The 24,629-nt window shown below is 52.1% G+C and overlaps 2 protein-coding genes and 1 pseudogene across 3 annotated transcripts in view; 1 reads left to right on the forward strand and 2 right to left on the reverse strand.

The window, feature by feature from the left end:
- Positions 1-5,732, reverse strand: part of CRCP (CGRP receptor component) — a 55,762-nt gene extending 50,030 nt beyond the window's left edge. The window contains exon 1 of one of the 2 annotated variants that reach the window (XM_066274690.1): positions 5,581-5,732. The gene's annotated coding sequence lies outside the window, so the exon portion shown is untranslated. The remainder of the gene's footprint in view (positions 1-5,580) is intronic. The other variant, XM_066274691.1, reaches the window with a different exon arrangement.
- A 4,120-nt stretch (positions 5,733-9,852) lies between these two features.
- ASL (argininosuccinate lyase) lies at positions 9,853-20,003 on the forward strand. The gene is made up of 17 exons (XM_066274689.1): positions 9,853-9,939; positions 10,131-10,185; positions 13,638-13,832; positions 14,228-14,311; positions 14,569-14,625; positions 14,762-14,859; positions 16,390-16,467; positions 16,555-16,632; positions 17,066-17,118; positions 17,465-17,527; positions 17,707-17,821; positions 17,945-18,029; positions 18,139-18,198; positions 18,461-18,544; positions 19,368-19,448; positions 19,608-19,714; positions 19,818-20,003. Exons 2-17 carry the CDS (start codon positions 10,174-10,176, stop codon positions 19,960-19,962), a joined length of 1,395 nt encoding a protein of 464 aa, XP_066130786.1. The 5' UTR covers positions 9,853-9,939; positions 10,131-10,173; the 3' UTR covers positions 19,963-20,003.
- Positions 20,004-20,144: 141 nt separating this feature from the next.
- Positions 20,145-23,991, reverse strand: LOC136335710 (ran-specific GTPase-activating protein pseudogene; annotated as a pseudogene).
- Positions 23,992-24,629: the final 638 nt, after the last annotated feature.

Genomic DNA, 24,629 nt, shown 5'->3' on the forward strand with positions numbered 1-24,629 from the left:
GTGGTGGTGCAGTGGATAAAGCATCGACCTGGAAATGCTGAGGTTGCCAGTTCGAAACCCTGGGCTTGCCTGGTCAAGGCACATATGGGAGTTGATGCTTCCAGCTCCTCCCTCCCTTCTCTCTCTATGTCTCTCCCTCTCCTCTCTAAAAAATGAATAAATAAATAAAAAATAAAAAAATTATAAAAAAAGAAAAGCAGTGTGGGGAATTTTAACATTGAAGTTTACATGTTCAGAATTTTAAAAATGTTTTTAAACGAACATTATTTTTTTTATTAAAAAATATTTTTTTTGTATTTTTCTGAAGTTGGAAACGGGGAGGCAATCAGACAGACTCCCACATGTGCCTGACCGGGATCCACCCAGCATGCCCACCAGGGGGCGATGCTCTGCCCATCTGGGGTATTGTTCTGTTGCAACCAGAGCCATTCTAGCACCTGAGGCAGAGGCCACGGAGCCATCCCCAGCACCCGGGCCAACTTTGCTCCAATGGAGCCTTGGCTGCAGGAGGGGAAGAGAGAGAGAGAGGAAGGAAAGGGAGAGGGATGGAGAAGCAGATGGGCGCTTCTCCTGTGTGCTCTGGCTGGGAATCGAACCCGGGACTCCTGCACACCAGGCCGACACTCTACCACTGAGCAAACCGCCCAGGGCCTAATTATAAAAATATTATTTTTAAGGCAACTAATTTACTTAAATTAAAAAGAAAATAGCCTGACCAGGCGGTGGCGCAGTGGATAGAGCCTCGTACTGGGATGCGAAAGGACCCAGGTTGGAGACCCCGAGCTCGCCAGCTTGAGCACAGGCTCATCTGATTTGAGCAAAGGCTCACCGGATTGGACCCAAAAAGTCACTGGCTCGAGCAAGGGGTTACTCGGTCTGCTGAAGGCCCGCGGTCAAGGCATATATGAGAAAGCAATCAATGAACAACTAAGTGTCGCAAAGCACAACAAAAAACTAATGATTGATGCTTCTCATCTCTCCACTCCTGTCTCTCTGTCCCTGTCTATCCCTCTCTCTGACTCTGTCTCTGTTAAAAAAAAAAAAAATGAAAATACCATACCAGGCAAAAAAAAAAAAAAAGCCATCCCAGGCTCTACTGGCCTGATTCCTGTGAAAAGACCCCTTGAGGAGAGAGCCTCCATAAAGAAGTGCTAAAGTTGCTCATGTGTTATTCACTCAGCAAACGTAGTAATGGCCCATTCGGTGGTGGTGATACAAATAAGAATAATACACAGTCCCTGCCTGGCTGGCCAACAGCCTCGTTGGGGAACCAGCTGTGGACATCAATAACTACAATATACTGTGTTTAGACGCGATGGAGGTGAAGAGGAAATGACTAATGAGGTGGAGAGGAGTCACAAGCCGGGGGTATTTAAGCTGGATTCAGGGAGGAGCACACAAGGCCAAAGCTTCTGGAATGAGCTTCCATGGAAGACAGTAGTGGCTCTAAGGGCCCCACAATAAAATGACTGAGCTCTATGTTCTCCAAGGGAGGCCACCCTAAGACCTTGGGGGTCACATGGAGTCACCCAACATATCCCTTAGAAGCAGCTGAGTAGTCAGGAGTGAGGCCGCTCCCAGGGGAAGGCTGTCCAGGAGGGGCCTGCACGACAAGGTAACCCAGCCAACAAAGCTAGGCCAGTCAAGGACTGAAACTCTGGCCTGGCTTTCCCTCACCCCCATTCAGGACCTCCCTGCAGCTTTTCTAACTTAAGGCTGCCTAATGAGTTTCTATTCTTTGCCACTCAAAGCACACAAACCAAGTAAATGGTTTTTATTTCTTAACAACTGGATTTTTAGGCAGAGCTATCAAATAATATATAAAGGCCCAGAGCAGGGGTCCCCAAACTACGGCCCGCTGAGGCCATTTATCCGGCCCCCGCCGCACTTCCGGAAGGAGCACCTCTTTCATATGGTGCCAAAAGCAGGCTCATGGTTCCCATTGAAATACTGGGCAGTTTGTTGATTTAAATTTATTTGTTCTTTATTTTAAATATTCTATTTGTTCCCGATTTGTTTTTTTACTTTAAAATAAGATATGTGCAGTGTGCATAGGGATTTGTTCATAGTTTTTTTTTATAGTCTGGCCCTCCAACGGTCTGAAGGGCAGTGAACTGGTCCCCTGTGTAAAAAGTTTGGGGACCCCTGGCCCAGAGCATGAATGAACCTTGTGTGTCTTCCAAGTGGAAAGTCTGTTGAACACTGAAGCAATTAGATCTAGAGCTCAGAAGAAAATCAGCAGAAGGAGCTTTTTAAAGTAAAAATGAAGCCCTTAAAGTTAAGTCCCCAGAAAGACTCTAAAAGAGTAAGTCTTACTTGGTGCTTACCAGGTGCCAGAGAGTTGATTTAAGCTAGTCACATGTGTGTACTCACAAAGTTCCCATGAGGATACGCGCCAGGCACTGCATTAGCATAGTCTCATTTACTTCTCTCAGGAGTTCTCCAAGTTAAGTACTATGATCATCCCATTTCACACGGAGGAGTTAGGAAATGGCAGAGAGGAAATTAGCGAGGAAATAGAGCAGCTCAGATCAGAATTAAGAAGTGGCAAAGCCAGGGATCTCACTCTTCTCTGGCCAACTCCAACACCCTTGTGCACCAGCACCATCCCGACTTTCCCTCTCTCAGTTTTAGGGCCTGCCAACATTAGGGGTACCTCCTTATTCTGCACGAGACCCTTCCTCAGTTATTTTGATGCACCAAAGTGGAAATTTCAGGGGAGAGAGGCCAAGCAATGTTTTCACTCTCCTAAGGCAAATAAATTCTGTACAGCACTCAGCCCTCAGCTGAAAACAGGCATTATCCATTGTTGAACAGTCCTGGACCCCAAGCTAGAAATGAGGATGGGCATAGGAAGTTTGCCCATTATAAAGGCCCAGAAGGAAACACCAACAAAGTAGCCCTGACTGGTTGCTCAGTTGGTTGGAGCATCGCCCCCATGAGCCAAGGTTGCAGGTTTGATTCCTGCTCAGGGCACATAGAAGAGTCAACCAATGAATACATAAATAAGTGGAACAACAAGTCAGTGTTTTTCTCTCTCTAAAAATCAATTTAAAAAATAAATTAAAAATCAATCTTTAAAAAGAAGAAACACCAGCAAAGTAGAATGGGATTGTGATCCCTTTTTTTTTTATCATCCCAGGAGCAGGAATTGTAGACCCTTGGTGACTTCTACTCTGGGTTATATTTGTAGGGCACACAGGAATGAAGCAGTCAAGTGTGGTGGCTCTGTAGCCAGACACCTGAGTTAAATGAAGGATCTATCACTCACTAGCTCTGTGGCCTTTGCAAGCTTTTTAACAACCTTTCTGTGTCTTGGTTAATTCATCTATAAAACAATAATAGCAGTACCTCCCTTACAAAGTTGTGCTTAGAATAACACTTGGGAAGTGGGAAGCATTGAGGGGGGGGAGTGGAATGTTAACTATTATCCTCCTATATTTCCTAAGCAAGGAAATAAGATTTTGAATTTTAAAAAGCTCTAACTATAGGGTGATATGTGCCTATCATCTAGTTCTCATGGCAGATATACAGTGTGTCCGTAAAGTCATGGTGCACTTTTGACTGGTCACAGGAAAGCAACAAAAGATGATAGAAATGTGAAATCTGCACCAAATGAAAGGAAAACTCTCCCAGTTTCATACCTATTCAGTGCAATTTGATGTGGGCTCACGCAGAGAATTTTTAGGGCTCCTTAGTAGCTATCCCGTATAGCCTCTACAGACTCGTCACTGACTGATGGCCTACCAGAACGGGGTTTCTCCACCAAACTGCTGGTTTCCTTCAACTGCTTATCCCACTGAGTAATGTTATTCCTATGTGGTGGCGCTTCATTATAAACACGCCGATATTCACGTTGCACTTTGGTCACGGATTCGAATTTAGCGAGCCACAGAACACACTGAACTTTCCTCTGTACCGTCCACATCTCTACTGGCATAGCCCTGGGCTGCTCTGCTGTATACACGGTGTTACGTCAGAATCTGCTCATGTGCACATGCTGCCACATTATCCTACAGAAACTGGGAGGGTTTTCCTTTTATTTGGTGCAGATTTCACATTTCTTTTTTTTTCTGAAGTTGGAAACGGGGAGGCAGGCAGACAGACTCCCACATGCGCCCGACCAGGATCCACCCGGCATGCCCACCAGGGGGCGATGCTCTGCCCATCTGGGCCGTTGCTCTGTTGCATCCAGAGTCATTCTAGCGCCTGAGGCAGAGGCCACAGAGCCATCCTCAGCACTCGGGCCAACATTGCTCCAATGGAGCCTTGGCTGCCGGAGGGGAAGAGAGAGACAGAGAGGAAGGAGAGGGGGAGGGGTGGAGAAGCATATGGGTGCTTCTCCTGTGTGCCCTGGCTGGGAATCAAACCCGGCTCCTGCACACCAGGCCGACTCTCTACCACTGAGCCAACCAGCCAGGGCCAGATTTCACATTTCTATCGTCTTTTGTTGCTTTCCTGTGACTGGTCAAAAGTGCACCATGACTTTACGACACACTGTACTGTCCATCTTCTTAGGAAAGTCATGGAGCTCTTCATGACCCACCTAACCTTGGAAGAGTTGAGATGAGTTGAATTAGAGGCTTCCAGAGAGTATGAAAATGTGTTACTTCGCAGTGCAGGGCTGGGGGTTGGGGACAGGAACAAGTAGTCAGCCCCATTCAGGGGCATTTTCTTGGAGTCTTTCCATATGGTAGGCAAAATAATGGTTCTCCAAAGATGTCCACATCCTAATCCAAAGAAACCTTGTAGATATGATTAAGATTATGACCCTTGAAGTGGGGAGATTATTCTGGACTACTTGGACAGGCCTAATCTAGTCACATGGGTCCTCAGAAGAGGAGACTTTTTCCCAGATCATGTCAGAGTCAGGTGTGACTGTGGGAGAATGATCAGAGAGATGCAATGTTGTAGACTTAAAGATGGAGGGAGCGGCCGTGAGCCAAGGAATATAGGTGCCCTCTAGAAACCAGAAAAGGCAAGGAAATAAAATTTCCACTGGAGTTTCCAGAAAAGACTGCGGCCCTGCCAACGCTTTAATTTTAGCCCAGTTAAGAGCCATGTAGGACTTCTAACCAATAGAACTGTGAAATAATAAATTATGGGGGTTTGTATGGAAATTTATTACAACAGCAGTAGAAAATGGGTACACTCTATGCAAATCTTTTGTTCCATTGCATACTGTCCTTCTGCTCAGTCTATGTGACAGGGGAAGCCTTTGAAATGGCCCCATCCCTAGCCAGTGTCTGATTACAATTTCATGAAAAACCTTAAGCTAAAACCTCCTAGCTGAGCCCATCAACCCCCAGAATGATCAAAGGTAACAATAACTATGACAACTGTTCTACAATTTAGGATGTTTTGTTCCATCCCAAATTAAAACACTGAACAAATACTAGTCCTAATTATTATTATTTCAAACCAGAATACTCTGGTCCATTAGGGTTTCATTTACCATTTGTTGTCAACTTAGTATAAATCAGACATAGGTACAAACATAATTTCTTCTTCACTCAATGCCCAGTACATGGGCATCATTATCCCCTCTTTAATAAACCTCCAAAGGGTTAAGTCACTTACCTGTGATCACACCCAAGGAGCTATGCGACTGAGACTCAGCCCGGACTCCTCTGACTCGCAGAGCCTTTCACGAAGCACACTCTACTGTTATACCTGCCACTCAAGCCAGTGGTGCTAAGGTGCTGCAGTGGGGAGGCCTCTGCCCAGGCCAGGTCACCAGCAACTCCCTCCGTTAATAATTCACAGGATTGGGGCCCTTGTCTCCTCCGCAGCACTCTTTCAGGCTGGGTTGTGCGCTCTCAATACCATGTATGGTTGAGCATAATTAGCATTTGAAGAGTACAGCAGCCCACAGGCTTCAAGATTCCTTATCTAACTTCATTTGTTTGTTTGTTTTAGAGAGAGAGGGATGGAAGAGAGAGAGAGAGAGAGACAGAAACAACGATCTGTTGTTTCACTTATCTATGCAGTCATTTGTTGAATCTTGTTTGTGCCCTAACCAGGGATTATTTATTTATTTTATAGAGAGAGGAATGGAAGGGAGAGAGAAAAAGAGAAACAGCGATCTCATCTCTTGATTTATCTATACATTCATTGGTTGAATCTTGTTGGTGGCCTGACCAGGGATCAAACCTGCAACCTTGGCGTATTGGGACGATGCTTTAACCAGGGCCTTATCCAACTTTTGTTTTTACTACAAGGGTTGGAAAGACAAGTGATTGTCATGTGAGATGCAGTAAGGATTTTATTAACCAGTTGTTCTTAACTTGACCCCTCAGGTAGTTAATTTCTGATAAATCAACCTCTTGGCATGCTGCTGAGATGGACGTTATTGCTGCCCTGCACCGAACGATGGTTTTGTGACCAGACTGTTGGGGTTCAATTCCCAGCTCAGTCACTTCCTAGCTGGATGTTCTTGGGCAACTCATTAATCTCCCCCAGACTCAGTCTTCTCATCAGTAGAATGGGAATAATTAAAGCATTGACCACAAAGGGTAGTTGTGAGGGTTTAAAGAGTCAACAATAACTTGTATAAAAGATGTTTGGCATAGTGTTAGAGCTTAATAAATTGTTATTAAAACTGTTAATAGTTGCCTGACCAAGAGGTGGCGCAGTAGATAGAGCATTGGACTGGGATGTGGATGACCCAGGTTTGAGACCCCGAGGTTGCCAGCTTGAGCACAGGCTCAACTGGTTTGAGCAAAGCTCACCAGCTTGGACCCGAGGTCGCTGGCTCGAGCAAGAGATTACTCGGTCTGCTGAAGGCCAGCGGTCAAGGCACATATGAGAAAGCAATCAATGAACAACTAAGGTGTCGCAACGAAAGACTAATGATAGATGCTTCTCATCTCTCTCCGTCCCTGTCTATTCCTCTCTCTGACTCTCTCTCTGTCTCAAAAAAACAAACAAATAAACAAAACAAAACAAAAAAACAACTCTCAAAACAAAGGACCCAGTGAGTGCAGGAGCCTTTCCCTTCCCCTTCTCTTCTTCCCCCATAGGCATGCATCTCCCAAAGGTCCCTAAACTTTTTACACAGGGGGCCAGTTCACTGTCCCTCAGACCTTGGAGGGCCGGACTATAAAAAAACTATGAACAGCCTGACCAGGCGGTGGCGCAGTGGAGGGAGTGTCGAATTGGGATGCGTAAGGACCCAGGTTCAAGACCCTGGGTCGCCAGCTTGAGCGCGGGCTCATCTGGCTTGAGCAAAGAGCTCACCAGCTTGGACCCAATGTCACTGGCTCCAGCAAGGGGTTGCTCGGTCTGCTGAGGGCCCACGTCAAGGCACATATGAGAAAGCGGTCAATGAACAACTAAGGTGTCGCAATGAAAAACTGGTAATTGATGCTTCTTGTTTCTCTCTGGTCCTGTCTGTCTGTCCCTGTCTATCCCTCTCTCTCTGACTCTCTCTCTGTTCCTGTAAAAACAAACAAACAAACAAAAACTATGAACAAATCCCTATGCACACTGCATATATCATATCTTATTTTAAAGTAAAAAACCAAAACGGGAACAAATACAATATTTAAAATAAAGAACAAGTAAATTTAAATCAACAAACTGACCAGTATTTCAATGGGAACTATGGGCCTGCTTTTGGCACCATATGAAAAGGTGCCCCTTCTGGAAGTGCAGCGAGGGCCGGATAAATGGCCTCAGGGGGCCGCATGCGGCCCACGGGCCATAGTTTGGGGACCCCTGTCCTAAACTCTAAGGGTCCTCAGGAGACTTGCAACCAGGGAAGCAATGGGCAATGGCAGCTTGTTCTGGGCTTACTTCCTGTCCTGAACCTGTCTCCAAGGCCTCCTTATCTCTGCTCATTTCAAAGTTTCTAGTGAGCCAAAGCCGCCCTGCCTAGGCTCTCTCCTCTTGCTTCTTCTATGCTAGGGCCTTCCTTGTTTCATGGTCCCCAGCTTTAATAAATTTACTCTCAAAACCACCTGGACTGGTGTTGTGAAGTTTTTCTGGCATGAAGTCAAGAACCCACACACTACTGGCTGGCCCTATGCAGACCCAAAGAGCCAGGTCCCCTGTCCGGTAACAATGTGAAGGTTTTAGTACAGAATCTGGAACCTGGTGAGTTACTCACATTAGGTATTGTGGTTACAGCCCTGCTTTCAGACATTTTCCCCTACTCCCTTTCCAGTCTCAAATTCATTTGCCAAAGAGTTTGGCTCCTGCATGTTGCTGCGTTTTTAGGAATGTGACCTCATTTTGCAGAGTGCCGCTGGCCTTCACATTGGCCTCCCAGGAAGGGATATCAGGCCTCAGACACTAGCAGGAAATCCTAGGGACTTACCACCTGTCTTGCAGTTTTCAGAAACACATGGCCTTCTCATGAGTTTTCCTGTCCACCTAGTGGCCTGCTGGGAGTCACAGAGGTAAAATGGATGAGGTCTTGCTTCCAAGTAGCTTACACTTGGGTAGGGGGAGAAGACCCAGAAGCCATAACTACAGTGCTCCCAATTCAGGAAAAAATTGCTAGATGCGCCTATGCTCAGGATCCCTCAGGAGCATGTGGATCCAGCATCCACCTAGCAGCTGAGAGTCTTCCCGAGATGGATAATGCTTGGCTAGAATACTGATGGATGAATGGAAGGTAGCGAGACAGACAGTGAGGGAAGGGCATGCCAGGCATAGGAAAGGGCATTTAAGAAGGTTTGAAAAAGACTGACACATTCCAGGAAGCACATTCCCAAATGAGGGCTAAAAACAGTCAACCCACAAAGCATCCCAGTTATTGGTCTCTATGACCTACAGGATCAACGCCAAACTCTCCTTTGCCATTCAAAGCCCTTCACAATCTTGCCTCACCTTACTTCCCACCTGTCCTCCCTACCACCCCATCCTGGAGCCCTGACCCTTTGTTATAGCCACTCTGATGCTTTCCTGTTCTCCAAGCAGGCTGTTCACATTCTGGCCTCCAGGCCTTTGCCAGGCTACTGCCTCTGCAGGGAATGCTCTCATCTTCACTGAGCCAACACCCTCTCATCTTCCAAGACCCAACTCAGGAGACATCTCCACTAGAAGCCCTTCCAGGGCAGAAGTTCTAGGCTGTACCCCAGTGCCTAGAACCCAGCCCGTTACTTTTATTGAATATAGAGTTAATCATGTCATGGAGCTCATCCCTGAATATCCTAGACACCCCTCTGCTCTGCGCTGCCTTCTGTGACCTGTGACACACACACACTCTCACCCTCTCACACACCTTTTCCATGCTTTGTTAAAGCCCTGTTAGGCAGGCGTCATTTCTGATTGATTGATGGATTGATCGATTTGAGAGAGAGAAGAAGGGAAAAAGAGAGAGCGTGAGAGAAACGATTTGTTGTTGCACATATTTATGAGTTCATTGATTGATTCTTGTATGTGCCCTGTCCCAGGATGAAACCCACAACCTTGGCGTATGGGGAGGACGCTCTAATCAACTGAACCACCTCGCCAGGGCTGAAGCAGGTGCGATTTCTTATGCTCATTTCTTTTCCTTCAGTGTCTAACTTTGTACCTATTATACAGGAGGTGCTCGGTACGTGTTTGTTGAATGAATAAATAATCGGCATGCCAGTTCACATTATATATCCTGTGGGCCTGCCTGGCCCAGCCCATCTTCGCTCTACTCCTAGACCGTGTCTCCAGTGCAGGCGGTACCTGCTATCCAGAGCGGCGTTTCCCAGGGGCTGTCCTCTACCGGGTAGAGTCTACCACACACCCTGGGACCAGTCCGCCTGAAGCCACGCTGGAGATGGCTCCGCCCACAGCCAGGGTTGAAGGGCCAAGGCAGAGCCCACTCGCGGGTCCTTTTGGGATTGGTGCAGCCACCGCCAGGAGGCGGGGACATGTCCGGGCCGCTGGTGACGCTCTCTCCGCCTCAAAAGCCCCGTGGGCTGGCAGGCTAGGGACAGACGGCGCGGCCAGGCGGTGGTGAGTACGCAGCGGCCGGACGAAGGGCGGGACGGGCGGGAACGGAGGACGCCAAGGACCCAGGCGCTGCTCGCGTCCGCCTCCCCACGCGCTGCGCTTGGCCGGACGCGGTGCGGGAGCCCGAAGCCGGCTCCTCCCGCACAACGCCGCCCGGGGACCGAGAAGGTTGTCAGTCAGGTCTTGTCTTCCAGACCCAGAGGATCAAGGCTCCCGGACAACGAGGAACCACCCAACATGGCATCGGAAGTGAGTGGGACCTCGAGGACGCCAGTCCTGCAAGACAAGGGGGAGGGGCGCCCCGGGGGCCAGCCAGGGCGGTGACCTGCGCTTGGGATCTCCTGGTGCGGGATCTGCCGCCCGCCGCCCTCCGGTAATTGTCCTTACTGGCTCCAGGCGATGGGCACCCACCAGAGCCTGGCAGAGAGACCTTAGTCCCTCCTGCACCCCTTCCCTAGACGGCCTGTATGGCAAACCCACCAGAGCACACTGCTCTGTAAAACGGTCCTGACCTGACTTCCTGCTGTGGCAGTTGTCCCTGTGTAGCAGAATCCACATGACTCAGGCGTGTGGAAAGAGCGGAAGGTGGGAGACCCTGCCCTAGGCTCCAATGGCCCCAATTCCCGGAAGCTTCCTATCTTCCATAGGGCCAGAGGATTCTTGGGTTCTCTTCTAGACCACTGACTGGCAGGAGTGTGAAGCACAGGTTCCTTTTCTGGGGCTTCAGTTGATTTATCTGGCAAGTGGGGGTAATAATAGTTGGCAACCTTCCTCTGTAAGGTACTAGATCAGCAGTACTCAACCTGTGGGTTGCGACCCCAGCGGGGTCGCCTAAAGCCATCGGAAAATACATAATGCATATCAGGTATTTACATTCCGAATCATAACTGTAGCAAAATTACAGTTATGAAGTAGCCACCAAAATTATTTTTTGGTTTGGGGTCACCGCAACATGAGGAACTGTATTGTGGGGTCACGGCATTAGAAAGGTTGAGAACCACTGTACAGGATCGTGAGGTCAGGTCATTATTTCGAACCTTTCAGGTAAAATGGGCTGTTTGCTTGATATTGATGGGCCTGGGAAGCAGGAGGTCTGGGTTCCGTTCCCATCTGGCCCCCATTAGCTAGCAGGTCACTTCCTCTCTTTAAACCGGTTTGTGCATCATAATAAATGGGATAAGAATGCCTGCCCTTGGCCCTGGCCGGTTGGCTCAGCGGTAGAGCGTCGGCCTAGCGTGCGGAGGACCCGGGTTCGATTCCCGGCCAGGGCACACAGGAGAAGCGCCCATTTGCTTCTCCACCCCTCCGCCGCGCTTTCCTCTCTGTCTCTCTCTTCCCCTCCCGCAGCCAAGGCTCCATTGGAGCAGAGATGGCCCGGGCGCTGGGGATGGCTCTGTGGCCTCTGCCTCAGGCGCTAGAGTGGCTCTGGTTGCAATATGGCGATGCCCAGGATGGGCAGAGCATCGCCCCCTGGTGGGCAGAGCGTCGCCCGCCGGGTGGATCCCGGTCAGGCGCATGCAGGAGTCTGTCTGACTGTCTCTCCCCGTTTCCAGCTTCAGAAAAATGAAAAAAAAAAAAAAAAAAAAAAGAATGCCTGCCCTGCTAGCTTCTAGGTCCTAGTGGAGGGCTGGGGTCAGGGCCTAGACTTGGGAGCCAAACAGACTTGGTTTCTAAAGCAGTCACTTGACCTCCCTGAATCTCTTTTTCTCATTTGTAAGGTAGAGGTGACAGTGCCCAACTCATCAGAGGGTGAAGGCACACGTAGAATGCCTAGACAGGGCCAAGAAATAGTAGGTACTCAATAAGTGGTAGCTTATTGTACTAACAGTACCAACACTGGTGTTTCTCTGTGTGTTCTCAACTGGCTGTTGCTCATCTATCCCAGTCCAACCCAGTCCCCTGCCCTTGGCCTAAAGATCTTTCTGGCCCAGATGTTCGCTGGCTTGGAGCAGTGCCCTCTCCCACCACATGGGGCTCCCCCCCTCCTCAGTGCCCAGGTTGTGGCATCTCATTCTGACATCCTCCTGGGGTCCTTTTAAGCCTGCCAGTGGGGTAGGAGCTCGGCCTCAAAACAGAATGGGCTGCTTTCTGGAGCCAGGATGCCAGGTGACCTCTGCTTGCCCCAGGCCGTCCTGTGGGTTGGCACTAATTGGTTTGGCTGCAGCTCCACTTGCTAACTAGTAGTTAACAACCCAGACAGGGAGTCCAGGACATGCTGGGGGAGGTGCGGCCAGGCCTCTGACTAAGGGGCAGGCTAGCTCCTCATCCTTACTGGCTGGCCCTGGCTCTCTGGCCCCAGTAGTCAGGACTGGGGCCCCATGTGGTGTTTTGTTGGAGATCAAGGCTTGCTGGGGCATTAGAGGGGTAAGGGACAAGCCCAGTGCAAAAGGGTGAGGGGGGCGGAGACTGCTTCTGCAGGGCAGAGTCCTCTGGTGGCCGAGGAGGCTGGGCACTGAGGGGTGAGCTCACAGCCTGGGGCCAGAGCATGGTGAAGGCCCATGGTGTACACAGCAACCAAGCTAAGGCATCTGCCCCAGCAGTCTTTGGCTGCTCCCTTAGTAATACTTAGAATTTACTGAATCCTTATTGGGTTCCAGGCATTGTGCTATGTATGCACTTAGTAAATTTTATCAAATTTGTAGCGAGGCAATTCTGAAGCTTTGCGAGGTTATATAATAGGCCTATGGTCAGGTGGCTAACAGAGGCCCTGAGACATTGGAGCAGGACAGAGGAGGATGTGTCCCCAGTAACCATTTAAACCCCATTCCAGAGAAAAGATGCCAGTGAAGTACCATGCACACCTCCACTCTGGCATGCTCTCCTCCTAATCCTTGGCACTCTGGGCACTCGGACTGTTTCATTGGTATTCTGCAGCTCCCTCCCCCATCTGTCCCATGCCCTGGCCTATGCCCTCTTTCAAAACAGACGTGTTTCTATCCCATTTCTCTGCCCTTGGCTCCTGGGGGTCAGAGGGTCAGCTAGTGACCTCCTAGAAGGCCAGTAAAATCAGGGATGTCAGAGGTGCTCTTCTAAGAGGTCTTGGGATTGGGACCTTAGGTCTTGCCCTAAACTATGAGAGGTAGATGCAGGTAACTTGAGCCTGATGGGGTTCCTCTTTGTCCCTGCAACAAAAGTTCAGAACAGCAGATGTCCTGGCGAATGTGGATTCAGAGCGTGGGCTGCAGTCCTGGCTCTACCAGCCCCTGCCGAGGGCAAAAGATACAGAACGGCTCTGCTTCCGTTTTCCCTGCTCTGTACCGGGATAGTACTTGTACCTACTTCAGAAGGGTACTCAGTACAAGCCAAGCATGGTGCCTGGCAAACAGAGTCATTATCATTGGTACATCAGAGCTGGATTTAGACTCTCGGTTCCACCTTGGTCAGTGGCAGGAAAGGCCCCGGAAGTTCTGCCGTGGTCTCAGGTGTGTCTTGTACCCTGCCCCCATCTCCCTGGAGCACTGTCACGTGGTGGGAAAGAGCCCTAACTTCAGTGTCCAGCCACGTTCCCACACGCTTCCTGAGTGACTTTGGGCGAGTGGCTGACGCTCTCTAAGCCTCAGTTTCCTTATCTGTCTAGTGAGAATAATCCTGCCCTCTGGCTCCCACTGCCCTTACACTTGATAGCTCTGTTGAGGGTCCTTTGTGAGAGGCATTGAGGTGGTAGGGGGAAGGAGACCAATTGTTCCTGCTCTCCTCACCAGAGCGGGAAGCTGTGGGGCGGCCGGTTTGTGGGCGCAGTGGACCCCATCATGGAGAAGTTCAACTCGTCCATCACCTACGACCGGCAACTGTGGGAAGTGGATGTGCAGGGCAGCAAGGCCTATAGCCGGGGCCTGGAGAAGGCAGGGCTCCTTACCAAGGCTGAGATGGACAAGATACACTATGGCCTGGACAAGGTATTCTCCATGCCCCAAGGTCCACCTGAGGGCCCCCTCCTGTGGCGCCGGGCTCCCACCTAATGCCCAAGGACGTTGCAGAGTCATCCCAAGCCCCTCACATCCCCTTGTGGTGATTATACACCTAGGGAGGTGCACTTTACCCATGTACTGTGCTCACTGTTTCTCTTCATCCTTTAATGCCCCTGTGGCCCCATCATGGCTCATGGCCAGAGCTGCACCGGCCCTGAGAGTCTTTCTTGAGGTAGGGCTGCCCAGGCCCCTTCTGTGTTGCACTTCTAGGACTCAGCTCCAATACAGGGACATTTGGTGATCAGAGTGAGGGAACAGGGCTTGGCCCTCTTGGCTGCCGCTGCCTGCCAGCCTCACCTCTGGGTTGCTGCCATCTGCCACAGGTGGCTGAGGAGTGGGCCCACGGCACCTTCAAACTGCATCCCAATGATGAGGACATACACACAGCCAATGAGCGGCGTCTCAAGGTATGGCCCCTCCTGCCCCCAGGCCTCCCTTCTCTCCCTTCTCTCTACCTTGCCCTGCGCCACTTGGAGCATTGGCAGAGTATGGGTGGGACTTCAGGATGGAAGTCCTCCGTGGAGCTGACAGAGATTTGGGCAGGGCCAGGGCCCCCTGGGACAGGAAGGGAAGATTACAGGGCAGAGAGGAAGTGTACTCACCTGGGCGGACCCCACTAGGCCGTGAGCAGCAGACCCGGACCCATGCCTTTCTCCACTTCTAGGAGCTCATTGGTGAAACCGCAGGGAAACTACACACAGGACGAAGTCGGAACGACCAGGTGCTGCCATCCTCTCCACTCCCACCCTGTGCTTCCCAGCCCAGGGAACTCCGACAGCAGAGCTGGGGCTCAGCAGCTCCCCAGGGAAGCCACACGTCTGTCTGTCCGTCTGAGGGCTACCTCCTTCTCTCCACAGGTGGTCACAGATCTCAGACTGTGGATGCGGCAGAACTGCGCGACACTCACCGCCCTCCTCCGGGAGCTCATCAAAACCATGGTGGATCGGGCAGAGGCGTGAGTCCCCTGGGGACATCCAGGTGTCAGAGAGGGACATGAGGGCAGCCGGGTCTCCTCTCCCCTAAAACAGGCAGCTTAAACACCAGACCAAGGTGGCAGGGGGAAAGAAGCTAGGGGAACCAGGCCCTGGGGATTACCCCAGAGGGTCCCAGAACCCCCGGACTGAGTGAGGCAGAGAGGCCAGGAGCGGGGTGTTTCTTGCGGTGTCCCCTGGCCCTGTATCAGCCTGGCACCGCAGGCAGAGCTAGCTTACCTTTGGAGGAGTTCAGATCAGGAAGCGAAGGCACTGGGCAGATGCCCTGAAGTGTGAGGAAAGGGGCTGGCGGTGCCTCGGGCAGACAGCCAGTCCTCCGCCTGTCTGTGGCCCTCCTCCCCATTTCCACCCAGCATGTCTGGCAAAGGACAGGGCCAAAGGCTGCCTCCGCTAGCCTCATCTCCTGCCTCGGCTTCTGTGCCCTGACTACTGGGAAGTCCCTATTTGGTGTCAGGGACAGAGTTGATCCCTCCTTTTCCCCAACTCCCTGTGACTCCTGTTCACAGACCTCATCACCTGGGGGAAATAAGGGCACAGGCACCATCACCCTGTGGGGGCTGGGAGGGAGAAGGAGTGACTGCCAAGGAGTCCAGGGTTTCTTTCTGGGGGTCAGTGACATGTTCTAAAATTGACGTGGTGATGGTTGTACACTGAAATGTACACTTTAAATGGGTGAATTGTATATGAATTATACCTTGATAAAGCTGTTCACTAAAAAACAAGCCAGAACCACCACCCTCATTACCTCAACCTCTGCCACACCTACTCTGAAGTGCTCCCAGCTCTTCTGGGGTCCTCAGGAGTCTTTTCTTGTGTGTGTGTGACAGAGACAGAGAGAGGGACAGACAGACAGGAAGGGAGAGAAATGAGATGCATCAGTTCTTCGTTGCGGCACCTTAGTTGTTCATTGATTGCTTTCTCATATGTGCCTTGACCAGGGGGCTACAGCAGATCGAGTAATCCCTTGCTCAAGCCAGCGACCTTGGGTCCAAGCTGGTGAGACTTGCTCAAACCAAATGAGCCCGTGCTCAAGCTGGCGTCCTTGGAGTTTCAAACCTGGGTCCTCCGTGTCCCAGTCTAACACTCTGTCCACTGCGCCACCGCCTGGACAGGCCCTCGGGAACTTCTTTCATGCTCACAGACGTGGCTCCCACTGCCAGGTGGTCCCGCTGTGTACCTCCTCCCCTGCCCTGGCCCCTGCTCTCATCTGGTGTGAGTTGCAGAGACCCGAGCTGAGGGTGTAATCCACACTTGTCCCCTGGCCCCACAGCCCTGGCCTAGTCCTTGGATCATACTTCCCAACTGCTGGTCTCTTCCCTTACAACTTGTTTGTCCCCAGGAGATCACTTGGTCCGTCATGCAGGCAGGTCCTTCATAGGTGTGCCCTGCTCTTTCCTGGAGGGGCCCAGGCCTGCAGGGTCCAGGTGTCACAGGCAGCCTTACCTGAGCTTCCTGAGCCCCTCAGAGACCCCGCCCCTACTCTTTCCCCACAGGGAACGCGACGTCCTCTTCCCAGGGTACACACACCTGCAGAGGGCTCAGCCCATCCGCTGGAGCCATTGGATCCTGAGGTGAGTGGGACTGTGATGGAGAGGCCGTGATGGAGGGGAGGGCCCCCAAGCTGCCCTGACCTTCCTGTCCCCTGGCTCTTCACACAGCCATGCCGTGGCACTGACCAGAGACTCAGAGAGGCTGCTGGAGGTGCAGAAGCGGGTCAACGTCCTGCCGCTAGGGAGGTGAGTGAGGTCCCAGTGCTGCGAGGTGGCGGTGGGGTGGCTGCCACACGGTTGGCATGGCGCTTGGGGATTGACCGAAGGGGAGGAGCCGGCAAGGGCAGAGGTGAACAGAAACCAGGGCATCTGCCTTCCCATCCAAGGTTCTTTCTATATGGGCAAGTGGACCCCACATGGACCCCCAGCTCTTTCTTAGGTGTGGACAACCAAGCTAGGAAGTGTGTCAGAGTGGGGCCAGAGTTCTCCAGAGAAGCCCCAGGGAGCCCGCCAGTTGCCCACAGCCTGCTGTTCCTTGCATGGGGACAAGTGTCGGGCATCAGGCTGACTGGCCGCAGCTGGCCCAGGCAGCCAGGGCTCAATCTGGGTGTGCATGTGTGTATGCGCCAGGGCCTGCTTGCCAGGAGCCCTGGTCACTCAGAATCCTCTGTCTCTGCAGCGGGGCCATTGCAGGCAATCCTCTGGGTGTGGACCGGGAGTTGCTCCGAGCAGGTAAGCCCTCCACGCCACCCTGGGGAGATCACCATCAGCACCTACTGGGTCTTGCAGAGAGAGGGCAAGGATCTGGGTAAAATCTTTGTTTATCACCTATGGACACTGAAGGTAGAGAGGCAGGGAAGGCCTGTGACGGGGGTGCATGGCCCTGGCTACTCTCAGAGCTCCCATCTCCCTCCGGAGATCTGTACAAGAGACCTTCCCCCTGCCTTGTGCCCCTCCCTACTCCTCCTCCCCGAAAGGGGGCCAAGGGGCGGTGGCTGGGCAACCTGGTTCAGGGTAGAAGACGCCCCTCTGCCCTCCAGCTCAGCCCTGTTGCCTTCCCCTTTTCCTGCTCATCCAGAACTGAAATTTGGGGCTATCACTATCAACAGCATGGATGCTACCAGTGAGCGGGACTTTGTGGGTGAGTCCTGGGGACCAGCCCGCTCATCCCCTGCACTGTGGCCCCTCTGTTCCCCAGTCCCAGCTCCTTTGCAGCCTCCTCCCACCCCCCATATGGTCCACTTGGAGCTTCTCCAAGCTGGGTGAGGAACAAGAGAGGCCCGGTGACCAGAGACTCTGCTTCCCCTTTCCTCCCACCAGCTGAGTTCCTGTTCTGGGCTTCACTGTGCATGACCCATCTCAGCAGGATGGCTGAGGATCTCATCCTCTACGGCACCAAGGAATTCAGCTTTGTGCAGCTCTCCGATGCCTACAGGTAGGGGGCGCTCTGCCTTGCCTGTCTCTGCTCCCACCAGCATGGCTTCCTTCCTCTCCCCACCAACCAGCAGAGCAGCCAACGGGCAGAGGATCCCCTTCAGCCCAGCATCTCTGTCCCCAGCACTGGGAGCAGCCTGATGCCCCAGAAGAAAAACCCAGACAGCCTGGAGCTGATCCGGAGCAAGGCGGGGCGAGTGTTTGGACGGGTGAGATGGGCAGGGAGTGGGGAAGGCCTCTGACTGACCCAGAGGGTCCCGAGGAAGCTTCCAGGATGGGCTCCAAGGTCCAGCCTCCTGATCTCCACTCTGCCCTCAGTGTGCCGGGCTCCTGATGACCCTCAAGGGACTTCCGAGCACCTACAACAAGGACTTACAGGTGTGAGGCTGGGAGTGGTGGAGGAGGGACCCAGCTGCACATACAGCACACAGAAACCAGTTCTCAGGGCCCTTGCACTTCCGGGCAGGAGTCCCACAGAATTGTCACCTTCTATCCTGTCACCCAGACCTGTCCGCCCTGAGAGCTCTCTCCTCTCCCTCGGGGTGCGGTGTAGGATGTGCTGACTGTTCCCAGTGGAAAGCAGTGGGGGTGCTTCAGTGGGGACCGGGCTACTGAGCCCTCACCTCTTGCCTCCTTCCAGGAGGACAAAGAAGCCGTGTTTGAAGTGTCAGACACTATGAGTGCTGTCCTCCAGGTGGCCACTGGCGTCATCTCTACATTGCAGGCAAGACATGCCTCTTGTCCTCCAGGCCCCTCACGCTGGGACGGGCATGCCGGCAGGGTGATCCTGAGAGGAGGTGTGGGTGGGTAGTCCAGAAGGCCTGGCACAGGGGGAGGAGGTATGTGCTAGTTCCTGCCTGTGGGGAACAGTCAAGGGACAAAGCAGAAGTGGGTTAGACTCAAGGTGCCCCATCGACTAGCCAGGCCAGGTTTCTTTGTAAAACATGTTAGTATGGGACATTTCAGTATACACAGGTGAGAAAATGTATAGTGCACCCCTAGGTACCAGCCCCCAGCGTCAGCAGTAATCGCCTCATGGCCGTTCTTGCTTTGGCAACTACCTCTACCCACTCCCACTCCTCCTTATTTTGAACCAAATCCCCATCTTCCTATCATTTCACTCCTAAATGGTTCAGGATGCGTCTCTAGAGCAGTGGTTCTCAGAGTGTAGTTCTGGGACCGGCAGCATCAGCATCATCTGAGAACCTGACAGATATCCAATCCTCGGCCTCGCCCAGACCCAACAAATCAGAGATGTGGGGGGCGGGGCCCAGCGATTTGTATTTGCAATGAATCCTCCAGGTGATGCTGAGGCACACTAAAGATAAGGACTCTGAAGGATAAAGGCAACCCCTGTAGCACACCTAAAATTATCAATGCAAATATGGCTCCAGGTGAACAGGGTAGGTGAGAATGTATACTGCTCACAAATATTAGGGGATATCTGCCCCAGGCAGGAGACATCCTGGCTGAGGGGTAGGCCTGGAGCTGGCAGCTTCAGGCCTCGGGGTCCTTAGGATTCACCACTCTGCCGCCCGTGTCTCCAGATTCGCCGTGACAACATGATGCAGGCCCTTAGTCCTGACATGCTGGCCACTGACCTCGCCTATTACCTGGTCCGCAAAGGGGTGAGTGTGGGGCAGCTGGGGTGGAGGGCAAGGGGACAGAGATGTCCCCCCCTTCTTCCCCTAAGGGATGGGGGTGGTTAAGGAGGGCATGGGCACCCACAGTGGGACAGGGAGCTCAGGAAGCCTGCTTCAGTGCTGCCCTCTGCTTGGCACCTCCAGATGCCATTCCGCCAGGCCCACGAGGCCTCTGGGAAAGCAGTGTTCATGGCTGAGACCAAGGGGGTTGCCCTCAACGAGCTGTCGCTGCAGGAGCTACAGACCATCAGGTGCAGCCCCCTGCCATCCCTCTGCTGCTTCCCAGGGGGCGAGCCCAGGCCCCTGAGGCTGGGGTGGCTGGGCTGCCCTAGCCCATTTTCTTCTCTTCCCCAGCCCCCTCTTCTCAGGCGATGTGAGCCGCGTGTGGGACTATGGGCACAGTGTGGAGCAATATGCTGCCCTGGGCGGCACCGCGCGCTCCAGTGTCGACTGGCAGATCGGCCAGGTGCGAGCGCTGCTTCGGGCACAGCTGGCCTAGGCCCTCCCACCCCTCTCCCAAATAAAGTGGACCCCAGAGCAGGCTGCTGCACGTTTCCTGCCTAGCCTGACTCCCTCAGCGGTGGGCTTTCTAGAGTCTGCTGAGGGGCGGTGGAGGTCATTAAGGAAGAGGAAAAACTGGACAAGGATGGCATGTCACGGGTTGGGGGTCTGCATCCCATCAGAGCCTCTGTCCTGCTCAGACCCCAACCCCTTTCACTACAGGCCATCACAGTGACCTCTGGCCTTGGGGGTCTTGGCAGGACTGGCTTCCTAGGAGCCCTGGTGGGACCTCATGGGCTTGGTTAACCCCATCAGTCCCTGTCTGTCCTTCCTTCCGGTGTCCTCTAGGCTCCCTTAGTCCCATTTCCCCCTTGCTTAAACCCCCCCTTCCCTGGACCATCAGGCATAATTACAGGGTATCACTGCCCTCATGAGGGAAATGGGATATTTGGTGGGTGATGCCTGGCACTAGTTAAACTTCATACACCAGTTAAATGGATGCCTCCTCCACTCACGGTGTGAGTGATATGCAGAGAAATTCCCAGGCACTGTTATGGAGGGTCGTGGACAAGTAGTGCTACAGTCAAGGAGAAGGTCGTCACATTGAGTCTGTAAGGGCCAGAGGCCAGGCCTAGCAGACAGTAGGTGTTCAATTGCAGTGAGTCCCAGAGATGGTGGAGATGCAGAGACCTTTACACAAATCTCACCACCATCCTGAAAAGAAATGTCTGAAATTCACATTTTACTAACAACAAAGATAAGCCAAACTCAAGAAAGAATGAATAAGCCTTCCCAAGTGATTCTGGGAGCAATGAAAAGACTGTAAAAAGAGGAAGGAAGGGCCCTGGCCAGTTGGCTCATCGGTAAAGCGTTGGCCTGGCATGCGGGGGACTCGGGTTCAATTCCCGGTCAGGGCACCCATTTGCTTCTCCACACCCCCCCTCTCTGTCTCTCTTCCCCTCCCGCAGCCAAGGCTCCATTGGAGCAGGGATGGCTCCTTGGCCTCTGCCCCAGGCGCTAGAGTGGCTCTGGTTGCAACAGAGCGACGCCCCGGAGGGGCAGAGCATTGCCCCCTGGTGGGCAGAGTGTCGCCCCTGGTGGGTGTACCGGGTGGATCCCGGTCGGGTGCATGCGGGAGTCTGTCTGATTGTCTCTCCCCGTTTCCAGCTTCAGGAAAAAAAAAAAAAAAAAAAAAAGGAAGGAAGGAGGGAGGAAGGCAGGGAGGGGAAGAAAAAAAGACTGTAAACTAAAGAACCAGAAGTCCAGTAGTGGGGACATAACACTAAATTCCATAAGGGTCAAAGCTATGGGTCACAGAATCTTCTAGGGTAGTAGTACTCCCAAGTGTGGTTCCTGACATTATCATCACCTGGAAACTTTTTAGATATGCAAACTTTCAGGCCCCACTGAGACATTTCTTTTTTTTTTTTTTTTGAAGGTTTCTAGTGTGTTTATTCACTATTTTTAATGACTATGAATAAGTGTTTCCACTGTGGAAAAGGAAGTTAGAGCAGTACATTTTCATGACTGGGGAATGGCTTTTCTGAAGTCATCTTCAACAGGGAAAAAACCTAGAGAAAAAACACGAGTGTTTGAATTCAGTTCTTTATATGAAGCCCCTTGTAAAAACAAAACAGAGCAAAACCGAAAAAAAAGGCCAAGGCAACGTTTTTTGTTTTTCTAAAGAAAGGCAGGTAAGGCCCTGGCCGGTTGGCTCAGCGGTAGAGCGTCGGCCTGGCGTGCAGGAGTCCCCGGTTTGATTCCTGGCCAGGGCACACAGGATAAGCACCCATCTGCTTCTCCACCCCTCCCCCTCTCCTTCCTCTCTGTCTCTCTCTTCCCCTCCCGCAGCTGAGGCTCCATTGGAGCAAAGATGGCCCCGGCGCTGGGGATGGCTCTGTGGCCTCTGCCTCAGGCGCTAGAATGGCTCTGGATGCAACAGAGCAACGCCCCAGAGGGGCAGAGCATCGCCCCCTGGTGGGCATGCCGGGTGGATCCCGGTCGGGCGCATGCGGGAGTCTGTCTGACTGCCTCACCATTTCCAGCTTCGGAAAAATGAAAAAAAAGAAAGAAAGGCAGGTAAGGGAAGCAAGGGCAGAGACTGCTTCTCGGCTTACTCCTTGCTGTCTTCTTTTACCGGAGGCGCGCCTAGTTTTTCAGCCTCTTTCTTGGCATTATCGTTTTTGCCAAATCCTGCTTTCTGTTCTCTCTTCCATCTCTTTCCTGCATTCTTCAAACTGCCTTAATTTCTGTGCGCGTTCAGCATTGAGGACGCGATGGCCCGCAGCGCCCGCTTGGGGCGCTTGTTGGCAAAGTCGGCGCAGGTGTTCCAGGCCCAGGTGCGGTCACTCCCCGCGTGCCTCGTCAGCTCCGTCACCGCTGTGACATAGTGGTTGGAACCTGCTTTCAGGGTCTTGTCCCGCCCCATGAGGAAGCGAACGGCCCCTTTCTCCTGATGGTTTAGGAGCTTGACGTCGCTGATGCCTCGTTCCCTCCATTCTAGGACACCGTTCTCTGAAGCCAATCTGAACAGCTTCGCCGGCAGTTTGCAAAGCTCCTTTTATTTTACAGCGTTTTGATTTTTTGCCGGGGAAGAGAAACCATAGGCTCAAACTATAGGTTGGGCTCGTCTGCATTCTCGGCAGAGATATCATGGTCTTCATAGGTGTCCTTGGCGCCTCCGTGGCGGTAGTGGGGGCGGGGCGGGGCTTCGCGGCCTCCCAGTGGCTAGTCCAGCTTCTGATCTTCGCATCTGGAGTCCGCGCCTCCGGGGCCCCTCATCTGACCCCAAATCAATTCTGGGTGGGGCCTAGCGTTCTGATTTAAGACCTTCAGGTGATTATCATGTGCGCTCAAGTGTGAAAATCACTGGTCTCTACGACCTTGTTAAAGGAAGTTGCTGCAGTCTAGCAACATCAGCCTCCCCTGGGTCCTACCCAGACCTGATTCAGTATCTTCAGTTTAACAAACTACCCCAGGTGTTTCTTGTGCAATTAGAGTCAGAATTGCTAATCTAGAGAATGCCTAAAATCTAATCTCAGAGCCCGTGTTGGTGCTTTGGATAAAGTGTCAACCTGGAACGCTGAGGTCACCAGTTCAAAACCCTGGCTTACCTGGTCAAGGCACATGTGGGAGTTGATGCTTCCTGCTTCTCCTCCTTCTCTCTCTCTTTTCCTCCTCTTAAAAAAATGAATTAAAATTTTTTTTTTAAATCTAGCCCTGGCCGGTTGGCTCAGCGGTAGAGCATCGGCCTGGCGTGCGGGGGACCTGGGTTCGATTCCTGGCCAGGGCACATAGGAGAAGCGCCCGTTTGCTTCTCCACCCACCCCCCCCTCCTTCCTCTCTGTCTCTCTCTTCCCCTCCCGCAGCCAAGGCTCCATTGGAGCAAAGATGGCCCGGGCGCTGGGGATAGCTCCTTGGCCTCTGCCCCAGGCGCTAGAGTGGCTCTGGTCGTGGCAGAGCGATGCCCCGGAGGGGCAGAGCATTGCCCCCTGGTGGGCGTGCCTGTTGGATCCGGGTCGGGCGCATGGGGGAGTCTGTCTGACTGTCTCTCCCCGTTTCCAGCTTCAGAAAAATACAAAAAAAAAAAAAGTTTTTAAATCTAATCTCAGAAATGAAGGATTTATGTCCATCAAACAATTGATAAGAATGAAGTAATAATTGTAATATATATGACACAAAATAAAACCTACTCTACCACCTCCACCGTGTGGTGCACCCCAATCTAATTGGAAAATTGGTTCTCAGAGAATCCCATAAAAAGTTCCTCCTTAAATCCGCGAATCAGCCTCCCAGTGTTTCCCACCCGTGAGCCTGGCCCCTTGTTGGTCGATGTGAAAAGCAGGAATGAGCCTCTCCTGGCTCAGGGAGAGCAAGAGTTTGTGGAGCTTTTCTCCAAGGCGTCCTCCTCAAGGACAGCCACTCTCCATGCCTGCCTTTCTGTTCTGCTACAAACTGGCTTCATCTTTCCCTCTTGTCTACTTGTCTTCAAGGCTCACAGTGTAGCCTCTTCTCTCACCCTCTGCATCGGTTCTCACATCTTCTGATTGACCTCTCTGCCTCCCTCTTACAACACCTGTGGTTACTTTGGATCCACCTGGATAAACTAAAATAACCTCTTCTCCAGTTTCTTAACTGACTCACACCTGCAAAGTACCATTTACTATGTTGAGTAACATTCACAAGTTTCGGGGATTATGATAATGGACGTATTTGGGGGAATCATTATTTAGCCTACTGCATTCAGCTGTCTGGCTTTCAGCCATGAATATCTATCCCATGTACAAAATACATTCACTCCATCTCAAGGTCTCCCAAAGTCTCAACATATTAATTACAACATTAACTCATGTTCTAAATTTCATCAAAATCAAAAGTCCCATATTTGTCATTATAATGCCAGTGGCCAAAGGCAGGCAGGTTCACACTGGATTCAGGCAGACGGGTAGAGGAACTGGAGCCAGAAAGCGTTGAGGCGTTCCTGTTTATTAAATTCTCCCAGCTGCAATTGAGCACACAGGCAGGGAAGAACCTCTTCTCACAGCAGCAGCCCAACAAACAGCAAAATGGCGCCTCACAGTGGTGGGCCAGCAATCCTTCAAAATTACCCCTTGCAGTGGGTGGCAAGCAATCTGCAATCCATCCTGAGGGAAAGCAACCGAAGCC

This window comes from Saccopteryx bilineata, chromosome 4 (assembly GCF_036850765.1).
Source record: "Saccopteryx bilineata isolate mSacBil1 chromosome 4, mSacBil1_pri_phased_curated, whole genome shotgun sequence".
NCBI classification, from domain to species: domain Eukaryota; kingdom Metazoa; phylum Chordata; class Mammalia; order Chiroptera; family Emballonuridae; genus Saccopteryx; species Saccopteryx bilineata.

Bases quoted from the DNA above. Each gene is read 5' to 3' on its own strand.
- ASL (XM_066274689.1), top strand. The intron at 14,626-14,761 runs GTGCTGCCATCC...TTCTCTCCACAG, and splicing joins GACGAAGTCGGAACGACCAG to GTGGTCACAGATCTCAGACT. The intron at 17,822-17,944 runs GTAGGGGGCGCT...CTCTGTCCCCAG, and splicing joins CAGCTCTCCGATGCCTACAG to CACTGGGAGCAGCCTGATGC.